The following is a 20,017-nucleotide window of genomic DNA, read 5'->3' as shown; positions in this document are numbered from 1 at the left end:
GCAAAAAATGAATAGCAGAGGAAGTTCTTTAGACTTTGTGGGGGTTAAGAAAGAGGAGGTATTTTTACTTTTGATTAAAGTCGATAAATTTTGGGGATGTTAAGGATTGATGGATAATAGAATTGGGCGTGGGTATGGAAGTGAAAGTTCAACTTTGAATTAAATTCTTTTATCAAAATTTCCTTGTTGCCTCATCGAATATATTCCTTCCAAACTTCTTAACTAAAAAGGTATACTTCTATCGTGAAAGGGATTTAATCAGACGGAGCTTTTCCTGTCATCACGAGACAGGATTAATTTAAGAGAAGTTCCATTAAGTGCTGCAGTGAAAATGTTTTGAGGGAGATATGTTGAGAGATAATCTATGTGCATCTTTCTCCATCTATTTTGTTTTCGATGTGGATTATACTAAATTCTGCTTAGAACGTTTTTCTGCATTTTTTTCTCACTTCAACAATGAAGTAGTTTTTGCCGTCTATAATTTTCTAATGTTCTTTCGTTCAGTTTTTCCTTCAGGCATTTGCCAATTTCATTAACTCATTTCATCAAACTCTCATTATTTAACAAAAGAAAAATTGTTCTAATGCTTATGTGTTGTAATTTTAGGCTCTTTTGTCTGATACGTATTCAATGCGAGATACCAAAGTTCATGAAAATGGCAAAGTATGTGATTTTTTTGTTTATCTTCTTATTAATTTTTTTTATCTAACAAAAAACTTGTAGTAGATTTTTAAAGGAACTAAAATAAATAGATAACACCTTCCCTAACTTAAACCAGTTAAAAATAACATTTGTGAAAAATAACAAATCTAAAATGAATATTTTCTGTATTGTGTAGGTGGGTCTAAATGGATATAATGAGTTCTTAGCCAAAGTTAGTTTTGTAATTTTATTAATTGATGGTAACTTTATACATCGATGTTATATATAGTGTTGTTTGTCATGTTCAAAGTTTTCCATTGAATGCATGCCAATTTGTTTGAAAATGCTCAAAGTGAGACTGGCAGAAGCACTAAAAAGCCCACCTTCAGTACTTATGACATTCAATGAGTGGGATATTTCTTTTATTTGTAGACTGATACGAAAATGCAAGAATAGATACCCACTAGAGAACTTTTTTTTTACAAACTATTTATCTGAATTGAACCCTTATTTCTAAAATGTTTATACAAAAATTACTAGGGGAAGGGTTTCAAGCTTCGCATGCACTCTGACTTCGAACACTTCATATATATCCCACATTCTTTTAATGAATCTGACCTGAGTTTTTTAGGAAATGAGTGACTTAATACTAATTTATATTGCCATAAATCAATATCATTAAAAGAATATGGGAAATAAAATATGAAGTCTTTGAAGTCAGAGCGTGTGCGAAGCCTGGTAGCTTTCCCCTATAGAGATATTGTAGATAAAATATGCAATTTGTTTTTTAAAAAGTAATTAATATTCTAGTTTAGATTAAAGTTAATATTCTAATCTGCAACAAATTGCGTGAAATGTGGTTTTAGGTTTCACTCACAGACTCCGATGCAGGAATTCACCAAAAGGACTACATGCAACTTTCTTATGATTATGACATTAAGCAGCACCGTCCTCTCAAGTGGAAGAAAAAAATTTACGAATTCTACACAGCGCCAATAACAAAATTCTGGGCAGATTCAGTAAGTTTAACCATAATTCATTTTACATAGTAAAAGTTTAATGTAACTTGCAAATGGTACAACTAGAGTTGAAACTGTTTAGAGAAGTAACATGATATAAGACGAGCTTTTGTCGCAAAATTAGATTACATTTTGCCGTTTAAAAAAAAATGTGCTGTATTGAAAACTTATTCCCTTACGGAGTTATCACACTAGAAAATTTCACATTAAAATTAAAATAAAAAGTTGCTCATTAAAACTTCTAGAATCACTCGAAATCGCTGATTTAGTCAGGACACATTGCTAGAATTGCTCAATGTCACGATGACACGCGGGCTGTCAGATCAATGATTTTGTTTTTGAAGCATTTCAGTCGCTTGAGTGAAAATGAGTAATTATCAGTGAAGAAGAGGAAGTTCTCCTCCTGTACGCTACTTTTATGTTGTGCAAAAGGACCCGCCAAGCGAGATGAAGCAGGATGTGGGCGAAGGATTCTACCCGAATGACTCCAATAAAGTGTTACCCGATGAAAATTTAATGAGCAAATTTTATTCATTATTTTGCTCATTAATATCAATCGTATTTATGCTATATTAATCTATTTAAACCAATTTTTGTGACCCGAATCCACTTTTTTATCACCGAATGAATCAATTTCTAAAAGCTCTTGACAAAAATTGCACATTGGGACACATATCAGCAACAATTAATGTGAATCACATTAAAATTTTAATGTGAAATTCTCTAGTGTGATACTACGGTTAGTTTAAACATATGTTCTCTAAGGGTTTTTACAGACTTGAGGATTAGCCGATTATATTCGGAGGATTATATTCGAAATAATGGTTAAACCGCATTTCTATCATTTCTCACTAAACCGTCTCTCGGCTTAAGTCGTCAGTGTGTCTAGGGCATAACACTTACCCAATGACCACAAAAACGTTTTTTTTATGGACGTCACCGAAGACAGGAAGTTTATATCTTTCAATGCTTAAACTTCAGATGAAAAGTAGAAAACAAAAAGGATTATGTTATTACACCAATGAAAAATGGAAAGGAGAAATATATCTCTTTGGAGCTTAATAGCTCCTAAACTAAAAGAGATATCGACTTGCGGTTTTCGGCAAAGGTTATATATCGGGTGAAAATTGCAACTTGGTGCATTGACCCCCCACCCCCCACCCCTCCTTCCGCCATTTTGAATACCCCCCTTTTTGTTTTCTCAATAGCTCTGCCCCTATGCATCGATCGGGCTCAAATTTTAGTATGTTATATCTGGGCCTTAGGGCTTTCCATCAATACCAAATTTAAGGTCCCCCGACCCCCCTGACCCGAGCTATAAGGGTCCAAAAAAATTTCTTAAAATGGCCATAACTGCGGTTCTAATTGTCAGAATTTAAAAAGTGAGGGCTTTTTGGAAAGCTCTCGTGAAATGCCACTTCTCCTTCTAACATCGCAAGTTCATAAAACCACCGCTAGGGGCGCTTTTTTTAAAAAGAAAATTTTTCAATTTTCTAAATTAAATAACTCAAAAATTCCATTGTGCATCGGGCTGAAATTTTAGTATGTTGTAGCCGTTGATTATACCTATCAAACAAAAGAATACTTAAGTCGATCCATAACCCCTGACCCCAGCTATAAGGGGTCAAAGTTCGAACATTGACCGGCCTCTATCTCCGGTTCTAATTAACATAGCGACCTAAATTTTACCTTTTTGGTTTCGTCTCGATGAGCACTTTCAGATGGAAGTTTAAAAATTCACCACAGGTGTCGCTGCAATAGCGTCAAAATTCATCGAAGTTCAGAAACAAAAAAACCTCGATTATCTCGGCTTCTGATTAATCGATGAGATTAAGTTCTACGGCAAAATTATAGAGAACATTATGGTCTACATTTCCCCCTTATATCACTTTTCTGTCACTCCATCCAAATCTTTGATATTTTGGTTTAAATACAAAATTTGTATAATTTCACGAATTTGATTCAAGATAACTGAATGGCGTACCCCAACTTCAGCTCTAAATCGAATTTGCATGCATTCCGAGTTAGCTCACATTAAGAATCTCACCTACATAAGCCGATTAGGATTATCTGTCCCTTTTATATTTTAATTGCCAATAAGCATATTAAATACCAATTTCAACAATTTTTATATAAAATTGATGTGGTTAGTAATAAATAACTGTAATTAAAAACTTAATGATTAATGTCAATTTTAATTAGTAGGGAAAGTACTCTCCCTTCGAAAGTTCATGCCTTCGAATAATGTGAATTTCTGTTACGTTTCCTAAGAGATTTCCACATGATTGTTACATAATTATCAATAATTGATGACAAGCTAACTAATAGTTAATAGAAATGTGTAAGTCTCTTACGAAAAATAAAAGAAAATTGACATTATTCGAAGGCATGAACGTTCGAACGGTGAGTACTTTTCCCTACGTAACTTATTGACATTATCTGAAAATTTATAACAGTGCCATGGAATAATTTGTTTATGGAAATTTCTGAAACATTAGCCATAATTTAATTAAGCACCAATTTGTTATGTCTATCTAAAATACATTACGTTAAATCCCAGTTTCTTTATACATGCAAAAATAGCGTTTTCAAATAGCACTACCTACCCCTACTCATGAGGAAAAATCAAATTTAGTATTCGTATTTAAAAGAGTTTGCAGAAAAACTCACACTTAAATTGAAATCAAGTGTCGTGCAAATATTTCATGACAACTGAATGGCTTAATTTTCACAAAAAAAATCACTATGAAAGGACAACAAATAAGATGCTGTTAATAATTTCCTCCGCGTGATGGCACTGTTTTCTCCCGCTACTGGCGCTGGTAGCAACTTAAATGCGGCTTGAGCAATTTTTAAATAAAACAAGCTTTTAGTCTACGAACTCAGCCAAATGGAATATGAATGGCTAAGCATTAAAACTTTTCGCATATGCCTATTCAACTCTGAAATGTTCAAATTTTTGTTTTAGTGCAGTTACTTGAAAAAAAAAGGATGTTCGACATAGAACGAAAAAAAGTTTGAAATACTGTCTCTCCCCCAGTTGGCGTACGTGTTCTTCTTGGTGCTCTTCACGTACACTGTACTTGTGAAAATGGAGAGAACACCTAATTGGCAGGAGGTTTACTCAATTGCTTACATAACGACGCTTGGCTGTGAAAAGATACGTGAAATTATATCATCTGAACCTGTAGCAATAACGTAAGTAATTGAGATTCAACCCCTCAAAGTTGTGGCAGAGGCATACGATATATACCAGCTATTTTTTTTAAACTTTCCTCATCTCTCAAATACTCTCTTATATCTGGAAAATTATATATTCAGGCACAAATTTTCCGTCTGGGCATGGAATATGTGGAATCCATGTGATGCTGCTGCCATAATTTTCTTCATGATAGGACTCGTGCTCCGTTTCAGACCAAATACCATGGACATTGGACGGGTGATTTACTGTGTCGACAGCATTTATTGGTACCTTCGAATTCTCAATATTCTTGGCGTCAACAAATATCTCGGTGAGTTAGTGAAATGTTCTACAACTTTGACTGAGTTCATTGCTTGCAATTTTGATAATTTGCTACCATCTGCTTCCTTTTGAAATATATCTTCATTCTATAGTTTTTTTTTTAATAGTCAATGATAGGATCATTAAACAGTTCACTAAATTTATTTCAGACCTAGATAGAGAGGTAGATAAATTTTAGGTTCATTGTGTAACCCAAAAGGGTGGTAGGCAATATAGCTTATTTTATCGATAAGTAATTATTCGCCACCAGAGGGCAAATTATTGAAATCGTACTCGCACCCGGTCAGCTCTTTAGTGGCCGAGAGAAATCCACGAAATCGACTCCAACACCTCGAATATTCAAATCCTTGTGTAACGACTCCTTTATAATGTAAACGTAAAGTAATCGTTGCATGTACTCAAGAATTTGCGGGTGTGCAAGTGGATTTCTTTTGGCCACTAAAAAGCTGACGGGCGTGCGAGTACGATTTTAATAATTCACCTTCAGGATACATTCAATCGATAGAATTCACATCTTGTCGGTAAGATCGGTTGAAAATGAAGTGCTTGGAAGTATTTGGAAGTGGAAGTGCCCGAATATAAGATCTTTTCTGCCTAATTCCGTATTTTTCGGACTACGCTAATTTTAGTTGAGATTTTTAATTCGAACAGCAGTGTAATTTGAAAAGATTTTTTTGACATTTTACAATTTCGGTTATGACAATAAAATGGGGAAAATATGCTCAAATTTATTACAGCTTAATTTGTGTAGTAATTTCTCCGAGGAAATATTCAGCTGAATAATAATTTTCTTTATTTTTTACGTGAATTTTAAATTCAAAATTGCTCGTAAATACAGTAGACTCTAATTTCTCTAATATAACAATAACGGAAAAGGTCCTGGAAAAATAGCCAAGTTTGTTGCAAAAGTTAATTAGCAATCATTAAAAACCTTTCCCAAGAATGCAATATGTTTTAATTTTAAAGGATTTTGAAACCAAGGAGAGAATCAAGTTTGATATAGAATGAAGACTCTTCCAAAGTGCTAAATTAGTTGTTGTACTTGTACTTTTGGTCTCTTACGGACTTTCAAACGCAGTTTCAATTGTTACAAACTACAATACATTTTTTATAAACAAAAACTCTCTTTTCCAAAAGTAGCTTCACTGGTCTCTTATGAAAATCCAAAATAAGTATGCGAGAATATCTGTCGCTAGAAATTCAAAATATTAGCAAAATGTTAATAATATGCGTAATAATAAATTTCTTGAGATATTTTTTTTTAAGTTTTCTTAACTAGATTTTTCATCAGATTAAATAAACTATTTATTTCTAAGTATGAGAAGTGCATCAAGTGCAGAAAGTGTTGGGAGTATTGCAGAATTTTCGAGAGTGTTGCGAAATTTTGGAAGTGCGAAGGGCTATTCCATACAAATTGTGGAAGTGCCTGGAAGTGGTGTACACATTTTCACCCTAATATCTCCCCCTTGGAGAAGACTAATTGGCGAAATATTGTACATTGACACATTGAAGTGGAAATAAATTGTAACGCCTCAATTAAATTTATAATGGATTTTGAATTGTCAATTTTTAATATTACTTTCTCATGTCAATAGAATTTAAATTACACAATGACGACTTGTGATTTAAATTGTTTAATTTTAAATAATTTTAGGACCTTTGGTTACGATGATGGGCAAAATGGTGAAAAACATGATTTATTTTGTGGTGCTTTTGCTGGTGGTTCTCATGAGTTTTGGTGTGAGTCGCCAGGCTATTCTGTTTCCCAACAATGAGGCGGATTGGCGCCTTGTGCGCGATGTAAGCATAAATCTGTGAGATTAATTTTATTAAATCCGCTGAACTACAACTTCTACCTCCTGTGGGAAACAGGTATATTTCCAGCCCTACTTCATGCTGTACGGTGAGGTATTTGCAGATGACATTGATCCACCATGTGGAGAGGATCCGTCACAGGATCCTTGTGTTACTGGTCACTGGGTAACTCCTATTACCATGTCCATGTACCTGTTGATTGCCAATATTTTGCTCATTAATCTCCTCATCGCGGTTTTCAACAACATCTTTATTGAAGTCAATGCAGTTTCACACCAGGTGAGTTATTCATCATTAACTAAGGATAAATCACTGTAAACAATATTATGCCACACTTAATTACTTTGGATTGGACCGAACTTAATCTTCTCCATGTAATTTTATTCAATCCAAAATGTATTGATTTTGGTATGTTCTCACTTTATAAATTCCTGCAATTGAAACTGGTATTCAATAAATTTTAAACTTTTCCGCCACAGATGCTTTAGTAATAGTTTTTTTTTCAAATTTTTAAAATATTTTTATTTTATATTTTATTTTCCATTTTGTTTAATAAAGTATTTTACAAAATTCTCTAGTAGAAATTTTTCATGATAAAGAAGTAGGATTTTATGAACATGCACTGAGAAAAAAAGAGGGTGCGATTAACTTTTTTCCTCATAATTTTAACACGTTTTAGGTGTAAAAATATATCAACATTTTTTAATGTTAATTTTTCACCTTTTTAAGGGTAAAATTAACATGAAAATGGGTAACTTTAACCTCTAATACACCTAAAAGGCATAATATTTACACCGATTTCGGATCAATACTGCAGGGTAAAATAAACATTTCCGGAATGTTATTTTAACTTTTTCGGATTTAATTGTAATAGGTTTAATTGTAATAGATTAATTGTATCCCTATACTGACTGAGAGAAATCCAAAAAAGTTAAAATAACATTCCAGAAATGTTAATTTTACCCTGCAGTATTGATCTGAAATCGGTGTAAATATTACCTTTTTTAGGTGTATTAGGGGTTAAAGTTACCCTTTTTATGTTAATTTTACCCTTAAAAAGATGTATTTTTACAGACTTATCACACTAGAAAATTTCACATTAAAGTTAAAGTGAAAAGTTGCTCATTAAAACTTCTAGAACCACTCGAAATCGCAGATTTAGTCAGGACACATTGCTAGAATTGCTCAATGTCACGATGGCACACGGGTTGTCAGATGAGTGTTTTTGTTTTTGAAGCATTCCAGTCGGTAGAGCGAAAATGAAAATGTGCGATTTTAGTGAAGAAAAGAAAGTTTTCCTCCTGTACACTACTTTTATGTCGTGCAAAAGGACCCGCTAAGCGAGAAGAAGGAGGTTGTGGGCGAGAGATTGGCTCCTAACGCGACCTTCACATGGTGTCGTTGAAATTCATTGGGGCGATTTTTTTGGACATAATAATTTTCTCCGGATGACTTCGGAGGAATTTAAAGAGCTACTTCAAATCGTAGAGCTTTATTTTCAAAAGAAGACTACGAAAATGAGGGAGCCAATATCACCCAAATCCCGACTGAGGTGGGAGTTCCGGTGATTGGTGACTCAATTTGTCGCAAACGGCCTGAAAACCATCAGACCGGCTGCCTCAATTTTTGTATTCCCGGTAGTTGTAGTCCCAAATGACGGATTCCTGATGCACCGCCCCAATTAATTCGGCCACCATCTCATTTGACCACGAAATCCTAAAAGTTTATGAAGGAATATAAAATGTAGATCAAACACATTTTTGTTTAGTTTTTTTTCTTACTTATCCTCTGCACCGATCTTTTTCAAGGTCTTCTGTCCTTTTTCCACCTCGTGCGCGATAAATAGTAGGTATTAGCACTACTTTTTATCACAATTTAATCACGAATAAATTGGTGAAAAAATTGTGGCGCAGAAACTACCCGAATGACTGCACTAAAGTAGTACCTGATGAAAATTTAATGAGCAAATTTTGCTCATAAATTTGCTCAATTCTCATTAATTTGCTCATTAATTATCAATCGCATTTACAGTGGCGTCAAGATAAATAGCACAGTTTCGGACACTGTAATATATGCTTTGTTTTTCGAAAAATTATGCTTTTAAATGATGAAAGTAATAATAGTAAATGAATATGTATATAAAAAACATTTTGAATATGAAGAAAAAACCTGAAAGTTCTATCAAGAAATTTAGTACGATCAAAAAATTCTTGAAATGGCACATATTAAGAAGACAATATAAATAGCACACCCTATAAGAAGTGATAGTTTTCAGCTTCTACTGCAATTAACAACTTACGAATTCTATTTGAAAATTAAATTTGGATTAATTAGTACTTAGTTAAGTAACTTTTGGAAAAAAAGAGGGCTTGACAACGAAGGACCATTAAGGAAATCAGGATTTAACACTATTAAAATGTGATTGTATTTCATGTAGTGTGGATATCTACTTAAAACTATCTCAAATTAGTCTCATTCGAGGGATTTATCTTGTGGTCAACCTTTTCCTTTAAATTCAACAGGATTGATGTCCTTAGACTATCCTGCCATTCCAGAAGATCAATTTTGTTCTGATTGAACCAGTTTTAAAAATATTTGACAGTGTATTTGGGATCATTAGCTTGGTTAAAACTTAAAAACCAAAATTCGATGTTGAAGTACATGTTTTGTACAAAGATATCCTTGTAAAAAAAATTGGTTTATATTACCTGATATTCCATATATACAGACCATATGCCACTTCGTAAAAAGTAACACCATACTATAAAATTCCCATCGCTAAGTTTTACGTTCTTAATTATGTATCAAGGACAAAATTATTGACTTTTGAAACATCTAATATTTTGTTATGTCATATTCTATGATATTAAACAGGAATACATCTGTTCAAAGAATATTATTCCAGAATTACAGATCCTTCTGCATATGCTCTTTAACAAAAATCAAACAACAGGTATGATTTCGCTTAAATATTAACTCTGAACGTCTGGCAACACTTCTAAACCGGGTATATTTTTAGATAATTGGCTTTCAGTAATGCTCACATCAGTTACTTTTTCAAATTTTGTTGAATTTGTTCCTTTATGGCTCGGGCACACCTTTTAGATCAAGAAAATTTCATGAAGTCGAATTTCGGATCCCCTTCTTTCTCACATGTTTTACATATGTCTATCTCATTCTTTCGCACTCTTCTTCTTCTCTTAAACCTCATTCCAAATTCAATTTAGCTCAATCGAATTTGGTATGCGAAAGAATGAGATAGTCATATGCAAAACATGTAAGAAAGAAAGGGTTTCGAATTTCGATTTCATGAAATTTTCCTGATCTAAAAGGTGTGCCGGAACCATTACTTTCGGAATGTCGGCAAATAAATTCAGTTTTAATATAAGAACAATGCAATGGCAGAATTTTCTCTAGGAATCGTAATTTTTTCTCGAAATTTTCGAGTTTTTGCGTGATTTGTAAGTTTGATCATAAAAAATTGTTGAATTCATGGTTATCTTCCTTGAACAACATAATTTACAAAAAAATCTTAATTATCCTAAACTCTTTCACGTAAACCTGTAAATTTCATCCAAGGCCTCTATTTACATGATTTTTCAATTCTCATAACTTTATTTTACGAAAATTTGTGGTATTAATGCATATAAATAACCAAAAATACAGAAATATAATTAATTTTAAAATAAAAGTAAATTTAAGGTAATATTTTCAGAGAAAATGAAAGTGTGCTATTTAAATTGACCGCACGAATTATACCTAAACTCACAAAATGACAAAAACACATGGTTTTAATAGATACAAATATTAAATAATTATCATTTTTATTTATAATGGGCATTATATATTATAAAAAATAAAGCATGATAAAGTATAAAGATTGATATTGTATCATAAAACATCAAAATAGGAAAATCGCTGAAGGTGTGCTATTTATCTTGTCGCCACTGTATGCTATTTTAAACTATTTAAACCAATTTTTGTGACTCGAGTCCACTTTTTTATCACTAAATGAATCGATTTCTAAAGGCTCTTGACGAAAATTGCACATTAGGACACACATCAGCATCAATTAATGTGAATCACATTAAAATTTTAATGTGAAATTCTCTAGTGTGATACCACGCCTAGAAAGTGTTAAAGTTCTAAGGTAAAAATGTTAATCGTACCCTGTTTTTTTTTCTCAATCCATTTTGGGGGATCAAGTCTTTCTCTTTTAGTAGTTGCTAAATCATGAAGGATTTGTGGTATTAAAATTTAATGATGTTGGCAGGTGTGGATGTTCCAGAGATTCACGGTTGTCATGGAGTATCAACTAAAGCCAGTCCTTCCGCCACCTCTAATTGCCTTCTGTCACATTTATTCGCTTCTAAAATACTTCGTCCGGAAAGCGAAAGGTAGTTGGCAGTACAGGAAGTGTACGTTGCCCGGATGACTTAAATGGTATTTCTCTTTTCCTCAATACGCTATTTTTCACAGGACTACAGGGGCCCCGTGACAACGGGCTGAAACTCTTTCTGGAGCGTGAGGACATGGAACGCCTCTATGACTTTGAGGAAGAGTGTGTTGAAGGATACTTTCGTGAGCAGGATGCTGTTCTGCTCCAGTCCACGGAGGAGAGAATTAAGAGTACCACGGATCGTGTGGAGAATATGAGCCAAAAGATTGAAGATATCAATCAGAAGGAAAATCTCCAGACGGCCACGGTGCAGAGTATTGAGTTTCGTTTGAGGAAGATGGAGGAGTCTGCTGATCAGATTCTCTCTCATTTGGCTGTTATTCATCGCTTCATGTCGACTCACACGTCGCTCAATAGCGAAAATATGCCCATGGGACTCATTAGGCAGGACTCGAGGACACGCAGTACGTCAGAGAATGAAGCTGTTACGTCGCTGACTGTCAATCCTCGCCGGAAATTCAATCGATCACTGACAGAAGTACGTCCAGATGCCTACATCTTTGACGATGGACTGCATTTTGAGGTGAGACCAGTGCCTGAGGAGAGCGAAGTGGCGAGGTCCAGAGAGACTCTCACTGAAGCTGTGAGTGTTCTTTTACCCCTGATACATCCTGAAGTTAAAATTGATGATCCTCCTGGATGGGATTTTCAGACGCTAGCTCGAAAGGTTTCAACTCAATCCGATGATTCGGATATTTTTGGGGAAGGCGGCGGAACTGTAGCCAGCAGAGCCATCACCATCGAAGTGCCCAAGAAGCCACCTACCCTCAATGTGGTGCGCCAAGAGACCACAAGCACAGAGAGTCGAGACACACTGACACCAATGGAGATGAGTGACGCTCACACTTTAATTGGCGAAAGACTCTCAGCTGAGGATATTGTGGATATGAACTATGACGGTGAGTTATTCAATAATTTATTTCAAAAACTTTTGATTACTTTGTAAAGTTATATTCAAAGCGTTTACTGTTGGTGAAATACTTTGAAAATTGTAATAGCTTTGCAACAGAAAGTGATGAAGTTGAAAGGACTTTGCGGTGTTACCGAAATCATTATATTCATGAATGTGTATTTGAACTAAATCACCAATAAAACTATTTTATTTATAATATATATCTAAACTAAATAACTTATAATCCTGATGGGGCAAAATGTCACAAATTGATAAATTCGAAATTCGATATCTTCCAACACTAAGAAAAAACATAAAAAGTTAAAACAACTTTTTGGCAGAGTTAAATTAACTCTACGAATATCGATGTAATTGTTACTCTTTTTCATTGTAAATTTTAGTAAATAGAGTTGAAACAACTCTTCGTGTGAGTTGAATTAATTCGTCGGATATCGATGTAATTATTACTCTTTTTCAATGTAAAATTTCATCTCGACTGAAGTATATGCTTAAGTGTTTTCGTTTTAAGAATATACTTCAGTCAAGAAGATTTTCGTGTGACAAAGTTCATATGGAACATCAATTAGAAATATGCCTAACAGTCTTTCATGAAGACATGTGCGTGTATCATACATGATATTTCGCTCCGAATATAGGGAACTTGAAGTCAAGAAAATATTAATAAAGAAAATGATAAAATAAAAAAAAACATAAAATTGCAAAACACATTCATTTTAGGATTTGAAAGAGAAAAAATATTTTTTAACTTTTGAAACGAGTTATTTTAACTCCTAAAACGAGTTAGTTTCATTTTTAAAAAGAGTTATTTACACTCTTTTGTCATATAAATTTTAGGAAAACCAAGTTAAAACAACTCTTCCGAATATTACACCTAAATAGAAGTAAAATCAACTCTAAAATATAAGTTAATCGAAAGTCACTACGAAAAAAGGTTAATTCAACATCGATTCAAGTAAGTTTTACTCGATTATTTTTCTGAGTGAAGAAATAATTCATTTTGAGGAACTCAAACAAATCTGACCAGAAATCTCATGAGGGGATCTCGGTGGCGCAATAGGTACACTCAGTCCCGGGATTATGCACATTTTCGGGACCGAAAAAACGCGCGAAATGGCATTATGCATCGAGAAAATTTGCATAACCGCAGGGGCTTTCTTTTGAATGAATTGGCCGTAGAACGAATTTCGTGCGGAGTAAAAATAGTTCAAACAAAAATATTCAACTGTTTAAAAGAAATTCATCAACAAACAGTACTCTTTGGCCAGAGTTCTTCAATAAATGGTTAGAATATTTAAAAAATTTACCTTAATAAAAGAAATTAAAGTTTTATTCTGAAAAAGTAGCAAAATGTTTTCAAATGTCCCGCGTCGCAAAATAGTATACATTCAGGCGTATTTAAAAAATGAGTTCATAAATTGACTCCCAAGGGTAGGCAAACTTGCATAATTGTATATGTGCATAATTCCGTCAGGTGCATAATCCCGAACGACTTAATGCCGGGACTGAGTGTAAGACTGTTGACTCTTGGGCAGATCGATCCCCGGCTTGACTCAAAGTGTTGTGAGTTCGAGTCCTGCCCGGTGCAAAGATCTGAATGTCTAGAAAAAGACATATTTTCACTGTGATATAACGTTATAAAAATGCACCGCCTGTGCCTCAAAAACTGCGGGAACATGGAAGCAGCATCCGCACTACGAGAAAAGCATTCCTGGGCGATCTACGATCAACAGATTCTTCCAGCACGAGCACGTTGTAAAGATTACATTGTAATAGAAATAAAGTGTCTCGATACAATTAATAATAATAATCTCATGAGAAACTTAAGGAAATCACGGAGAACCGGGACAACCCATACAATACACTATACATTTTTCAGGGAACCCGGGGAACTTACGAGTATACCATTTTATTCAAAAAACTCATAGAGCTCATACATAGAACCCAAGAAATCCACACATTTTTCGAGGAACACACGAGAAACACACATATTTTTCAGGGAACCAATGAAGAACCTATGAATTTTTTAGGGAACCCGGGAACTCATAAATTTTTAGAAGGTCTTTGGAACCTCACAGGGAACACATAATTTTTTTTCAGGGAACTCACGAAGAACCCACAGGGAAGCCAAGGAATCCATATATTTTTTCAGGGAAATCATGGAGAATTTATAAATTCTTCAGGGAATCTGGGAACCTATTGTATTTTTTTCTAGGAACCCGGGAACTCATACATTTTTTTCAAAAAAAAACTGGGGTGCTCATATAGTTTTGAGGGAACTCGGGGAACCCATGTGAGTTTACCTCCAGAAATTCTTCAAATAAAAATGATCGGGTAGAGTAAAAAAATGTAAAAAAACGATGTAAAAAAATACTTTACTTGCGTGACATCTCCAGGTCGCCTTTTCTGCATTTCTTTTGTACGGGAATTTTCTGGAATACAATTTAGATTTAAAAAAAATCATTCACAAAATTATCTTGAAAAATGGTCTACGTTTCTTACAGAGGTAGATAAAATGGTCCACATCAAAATATAATAGAGATAAATTTTCAAAAAGAACATCTTAATTAATATTCTTTCTGATTTTCTGCAGGGTAGTAAAAAATATAATACGAGATATTTTCAAAAAGCAATATGAATTTTTATTTTTCTCGAAAAATACTTATTTATTCATCAAAATCTTCTTTGTTCTCTTCTACGTGTTCCCTGTCAGATATAATGCACTTGTTGCTTAAGCTTTTTCCAGTCTTCGAAGTTCTTCTGATATGCACTTTCTGATATGGCTTTGAGCTTCTAACATAGCTTCCAACATATTTTGGGGATATTTCCACCAAGATAACAAAAGAGAAAAATCAAGAATCGAATGTATGTTACCCGAGAAATGTGAAAATTCATTTTGCTTTTTGAACACACTTTATACATCTTCTGTCATCTTTTATCCCAGGTTTTCCTATATTCGAAAAAAAGAGAAAAACATGATACCCTAGTTTTTCTAAGGTTGTTGATTAAAATTAAGGAAAATACCCTTTTCTAAATACTAAAGAAAAACTTTTAGAGAAAGCGAAATGCCCTACTCTGAAATAAATTTCTTTTTAAACGAAAAAACGGATTTTGCTGAAATTTTGTCATAAGGATGTTATTTATCAATTTTACAAAACTTTTCCTTGCATTTTATATGGAAAAACACCCTTTTGACAAACTTTTAACAAGATCCAGTTGGCCACGGATTTGACAAAACTTTTCCATATTCTTACAAACTTGTCTTGTTAATTTGACAAAACATTTTTTTCAGAGTAGGCACACTTACGACTTAAGCCGAGAGACGGCTTAACGTAATTATAATCAAAATAATAATCAGATGGCATTTCCATCAGTTTCGAACAAATCCGTCTCTCGGTTTAAGCCGAGAAACAGCTTAGTTGGTGGAAAACTGATGGGAATTTAATCAAAGCAATATTTTGATTATAAGTACGTTAAGCCGTCTCTCGGTTTAAGTGTAGCGACTCCAAAATTGAATCGCTTAAAATTATAAATATTTAAGAAACACTTGGACATTCCGCGACCTAATTATAAATTTGGCTAATAAACAATAATATGTTACCTCGCGACACAGAAGAAGAGTCATAAGGCAGTCTTGTACACGGAGTCGAAAAACAGTCAAGAAAAACACCAGCTCCCGTCTTTTAAGCTACATAAGTTGTAAGTGTTTCTAGGATACAAGAGTAGAAGTTTAATCCTGTTACCATAATATCCCATGTTTTAACTACACAAACTCCACAAGAGAGTAGTTTCTGCAATCCATTTTTTTTTTTTCAACTTCTCACCACCCTGGCTGCCACACGGTGAGAGATGTTGACTTACGGTCTTATGTGATCCCCCCCCCCCTACAAGTCCATATTATCTAGCGAACCACTACTGGCAAAAATAAAAGGATCAAATTTCGAAATATGAATGTACATTTCTCATAATAAGAAATGTTTTTTTACATGTTTACATGTAAGTAAAAAACAATATGTTTTTTTTTACTTATCTGAAAATTGGCCTAGGAGATTTCGTTCGCCTAGGCCAATTTCATTCGGAGTTGTTTTTCATTGCTAATGTCGAGGAGCAGAATCGGTTGAAGCTGGTTTTCAATCCCTGTTTGCGTTACGTTTTCGGACTTCGCAAATATGATCATGTTTCTGCTTTTGAAAAATCCATTCCCGGTGTACCACTGATCTCCTATCTTGATATTCGTGTGGTGGACTTTATTTCCCGACTTCTTTGCACACCGGTAGGCCCCGGTACCTTGCGGAGTTCATAGTTCCTGGATCCTCTGCTAGATCTTCGTGTCTTCGTGTGCCCGGTTCAGGGAGTCATAATTCTTTCTTTGTACAAGGTGAAAGAGGGGGCTTATCTTGAATCATATGGCCTCCCTCATTCCTCAAGTCCAACATCACAATCATAATATTTAGGGCTAACTTTTGTATAGAGGTCATACTGTCCTATTTCTTCTAAGTAAATTGAATTGAATTGAATCTTCAATTATCCAAGGTCGGAATTCAACCACCCTGAGACGGACTAAGGGGACTAATTTTCAACCAATTTAGTCAAATTTGAACGTTTTGAAAAATTTTGAAATTCTGAGCCCGGCTGCATCGGTCACATTAGGTGATGGATCGGGAAAATAACGGTATTAGCTTTATTTTAAAAGTACTGTTTTCGCGTTTATTCTGTGTTCTGATCCTCCTAAAATTCAAACAGTATGAGATACCGACTTCCGGTCTTCGATAACCCTCCTAAAATTCCCCCCTCCCCCTTTATTAGTTGTTAACCCGCTGAAATATGTAAAGAATTAGGTTGCCCAATTTACCCAATTTGCCCAATTGCCCAATTTGTCCAATTTTTTTTAATATGAGAATTTCACGAACTTTAGTTCAATGTTAATTGTAGTTATGTACAGAGAAATCGTCAATCAGAGCAAAGTGACATTTAAATTATCCAGTTTTTTTCTCAGTGGAGACAGAAAAAATTCCTGCCTCCACAGAATCGAACTAAATAACGTTAATAAAAACCTCTCGTTTTTAATGATTTTCGGATATATTTTGTTGTTAGTCCAACTAAACATTTCGTCTCTAGACACTTTTCACCGATTAAATCGCTATGCCAAATTAATTAGGGAAAAAATGCCTAATTTTCACTCGATTTAGACAAATAATTAATTAAAATAATTATGATTTTTTAAATTAAGATCTTTTTAAAATACCCTTTTCTTCAACCACTTTTAAATTCGAAATGATTTTGTGATGATTTATAGACAACTTTAAATTGTCATTAATCTTATATTCATCCAAACATCTTTAAAAAAAAAAAAGAATATAAGACAGAGCTCCTTCTCGGAAGTTCCAGCAGTTCGTAAAACCTCGGACGCTTTCCGTCCTCTTTGGCCAACGATCAAGTTCAATAAATTTAAAGGACCTAAAAAAATTTTATACTTTTTCTGATACCATAAGACTTAAAACCCTTAACATGTCATTTCAAAATTCTTGGTTAAATAAATTAAAAATCATCTGGAGATTCTTGAGAAAAGATGTCAGTTTATTGCCCTTTAAAATTATTTCGTAATCTTTCTTTTTCAAAAGTTTTATCTATGTACAACATCCCCCCTATAATACCTTGACATAAAAGAACATACGTGATCCACAGTATTTCAGAAAATTCAATGGAAACGGAAATGGAATAAATATAAAAGTTATTTCTTTACTCTAAATTTCTCAATTTTTCTAAAGCCATTGGAAATTGAAATATATACGACCCAGAAGTATTTTTCAAAGCTCTTATTGAAACAGGAAATTCTCTTTCTGCATTTTATTAGGCACCAAACCCAGAGCTGCAAGAAGACGAAATTCTTCGAGTGGTCGTAGGAATTCAGAATCTTGTTCTAACTATGATATCAATAGATCTCAGAACAGTCTTCATTTGGGAATGCCCAGGCGTCAGTTGAGTCTCACTCAGTCGGAACCGGAGTCCAACGAGCCACGTAAGTCTCTAAGTAGTGTTATTTAATGTAAATATGAACAGAAATATGCACATTTGGTAGCTAGTTATACCTTGTTGACTTATCTATAATCTCCTTATATTCTCCATTTCACAAATTAACTATATTCAGATTTAGGTGTCTCTCACATATAAACCACAATTATTTCAACAATTTCTCCAATATTGATGTTCTTATTAAGCATATACCATGTCAATGTATTTATAACATTTTGGAAATTCTCCGAGGATACCCTTACAGAAATCCTATTAAATTTCCTGCACTCGAGTACCAAATTGATTTATTTAAGGAGTAAGAGGAAAACTCAAGCAATTTCTCTCTAGAATTGCTTATATTTTCACTATTTTATCAGTCAGAAATTTCTCTTCTTTACTTATTTTAATTTTATTTTGAATAACAATTTATTTTAGTAAAACTTCTCATCAATTCCAATGGGAAAGTTTTATGCACATTTTTGCATATATTTTTCTTTCCTTTTTTTTGTAGCTGGAACAGCAAAACCAATCGTTAAACCTAGTCGGAATCTCTTACTCCAAATTCATACTGAATATACATCAATTACGGATGAATTGGAGAGTGTTTGCCACATGCTGGCATCTCCCACCACATCAATTAAAGGCTTTGAGAGGCCAAAAAATGTCAATGAACTGTCCAATCCGGAATTTGCGGCTCTCATTGAGAAGCAACATCTCAAGGAATGCGAAGAAAATGATTACTTGATGCTAGAGCGATTGCTTGTGGCGCGGGGATCACTCGAGGATACGGATGAGTCTTTAGAGGGTGGTTCTCTGGATTATCCACAGCGCCGGATGCTCCGACGGGAAACTGCTGTGGAATTGCCAGTGACACCATCGAAGAGTGTGATGGGAAGTGTGACAGAAACTAAAGAAGGTGGTGATAAAGACGAGGTGCATGAGAGATCCACTGTACCTCCTGTTCCGGCCAGAAGCGTTTCTGTTGAGCAACAGGTAATTGAGAACTTTATTAAGTACATCATCCTTTATTAACTAATTAACCATAATGTACAGAACATTTTCTACGAAAAACTCTCTAACTGAACCTTCTGAATATATTTCCACAACTTTTAATATTCAAGATTTCTTTTTTGAGAATCAGCCCGTTTTTGAAAAAAATATTGAAACACCCAATTAGTGCACTAAGTACTTATTAAGTATTTAATAAGTTCTTAACTCAATTACTTAATTTTAAAGAGTTGAAGAATATTCAACTGCCTAAAACATGTATGAAAATGAGATAAACTCCAATGCTTTGTGGCGAATAGAGAAAGTATATGTCATGACTCGGCCTTAACTAAGTACTTAATCAAGGACTTTAGACTAAGTACTTCTTAAATAGTTACTCTTATGGTTATAAAACTTCTTATAAATCATCAAATTTATATTATTTCCTCAAAAAAAAATCACTAGTGTTGGGCAAGCTCCTGAAATTCTTCCTGTAGAAGTTCCAGACGTGTCTGGAACAGGAAGATCATTAATATGATAATTAAGAAAAAGGGACAGATAATCCTAACCGGCTTATGTAGGTGAGATTCTTAATGTGAGCTAACTCGGAATGCATGCAAATTCGATTTAGAGCTGAAATTGGGGTACGC

The 20,017-nt window shown here is 34.1% G+C and overlaps 2 protein-coding genes across 2 annotated transcripts in view; both read left to right on the top strand.

Moving 5' to 3' along the window:
- Window positions 1-20,017, top strand: part of LOC129804969 (translin) — a 239,470-nt gene that overhangs the window by 203,949 nt on the left and 15,504 nt on the right. The gene's annotated exons all lie outside the window — the stretch shown is intronic.
- Window positions 1-20,017, top strand: part of LOC129804965 (transient receptor potential cation channel trpm) — a 117,903-nt gene that overhangs the window by 93,462 nt on the left and 4,424 nt on the right. The window contains exons 17-27 of the mRNA XM_055852755.1: window positions 607-663; window positions 1,509-1,661; window positions 4,702-4,859; window positions 4,983-5,173; window positions 6,839-6,984; window positions 7,057-7,278; window positions 11,273-11,396; window positions 11,479-12,041; window positions 12,111-12,357; window positions 18,223-18,387; window positions 18,892-19,373. Of these exons, the coding sequence (XP_055708730.1) occupies window positions 607-663; window positions 1,509-1,661; window positions 4,702-4,859; window positions 4,983-5,173; window positions 6,839-6,984; window positions 7,057-7,278; window positions 11,273-11,396; window positions 11,479-12,041; window positions 12,111-12,357; window positions 18,223-18,387; window positions 18,892-19,373 (2,508 nt within the window). The remainder of the gene's footprint in view (window positions 1-606; window positions 664-1,508; window positions 1,662-4,701; window positions 4,860-4,982; window positions 5,174-6,838; window positions 6,985-7,056; window positions 7,279-11,272; window positions 11,397-11,478; window positions 12,042-12,110; window positions 12,358-18,222; window positions 18,388-18,891; window positions 19,374-20,017) is intronic.

The sequence above is a fragment of the Phlebotomus papatasi genome, chromosome 2, assembly GCF_024763615.1.
Source record: "Phlebotomus papatasi isolate M1 chromosome 2, Ppap_2.1, whole genome shotgun sequence".
NCBI lineage: Eukaryota > Metazoa > Arthropoda > Insecta > Diptera > Psychodidae > Phlebotomus > Phlebotomus papatasi.
This window is presented reverse-complemented; position numbering and strand designations above follow the sequence as displayed.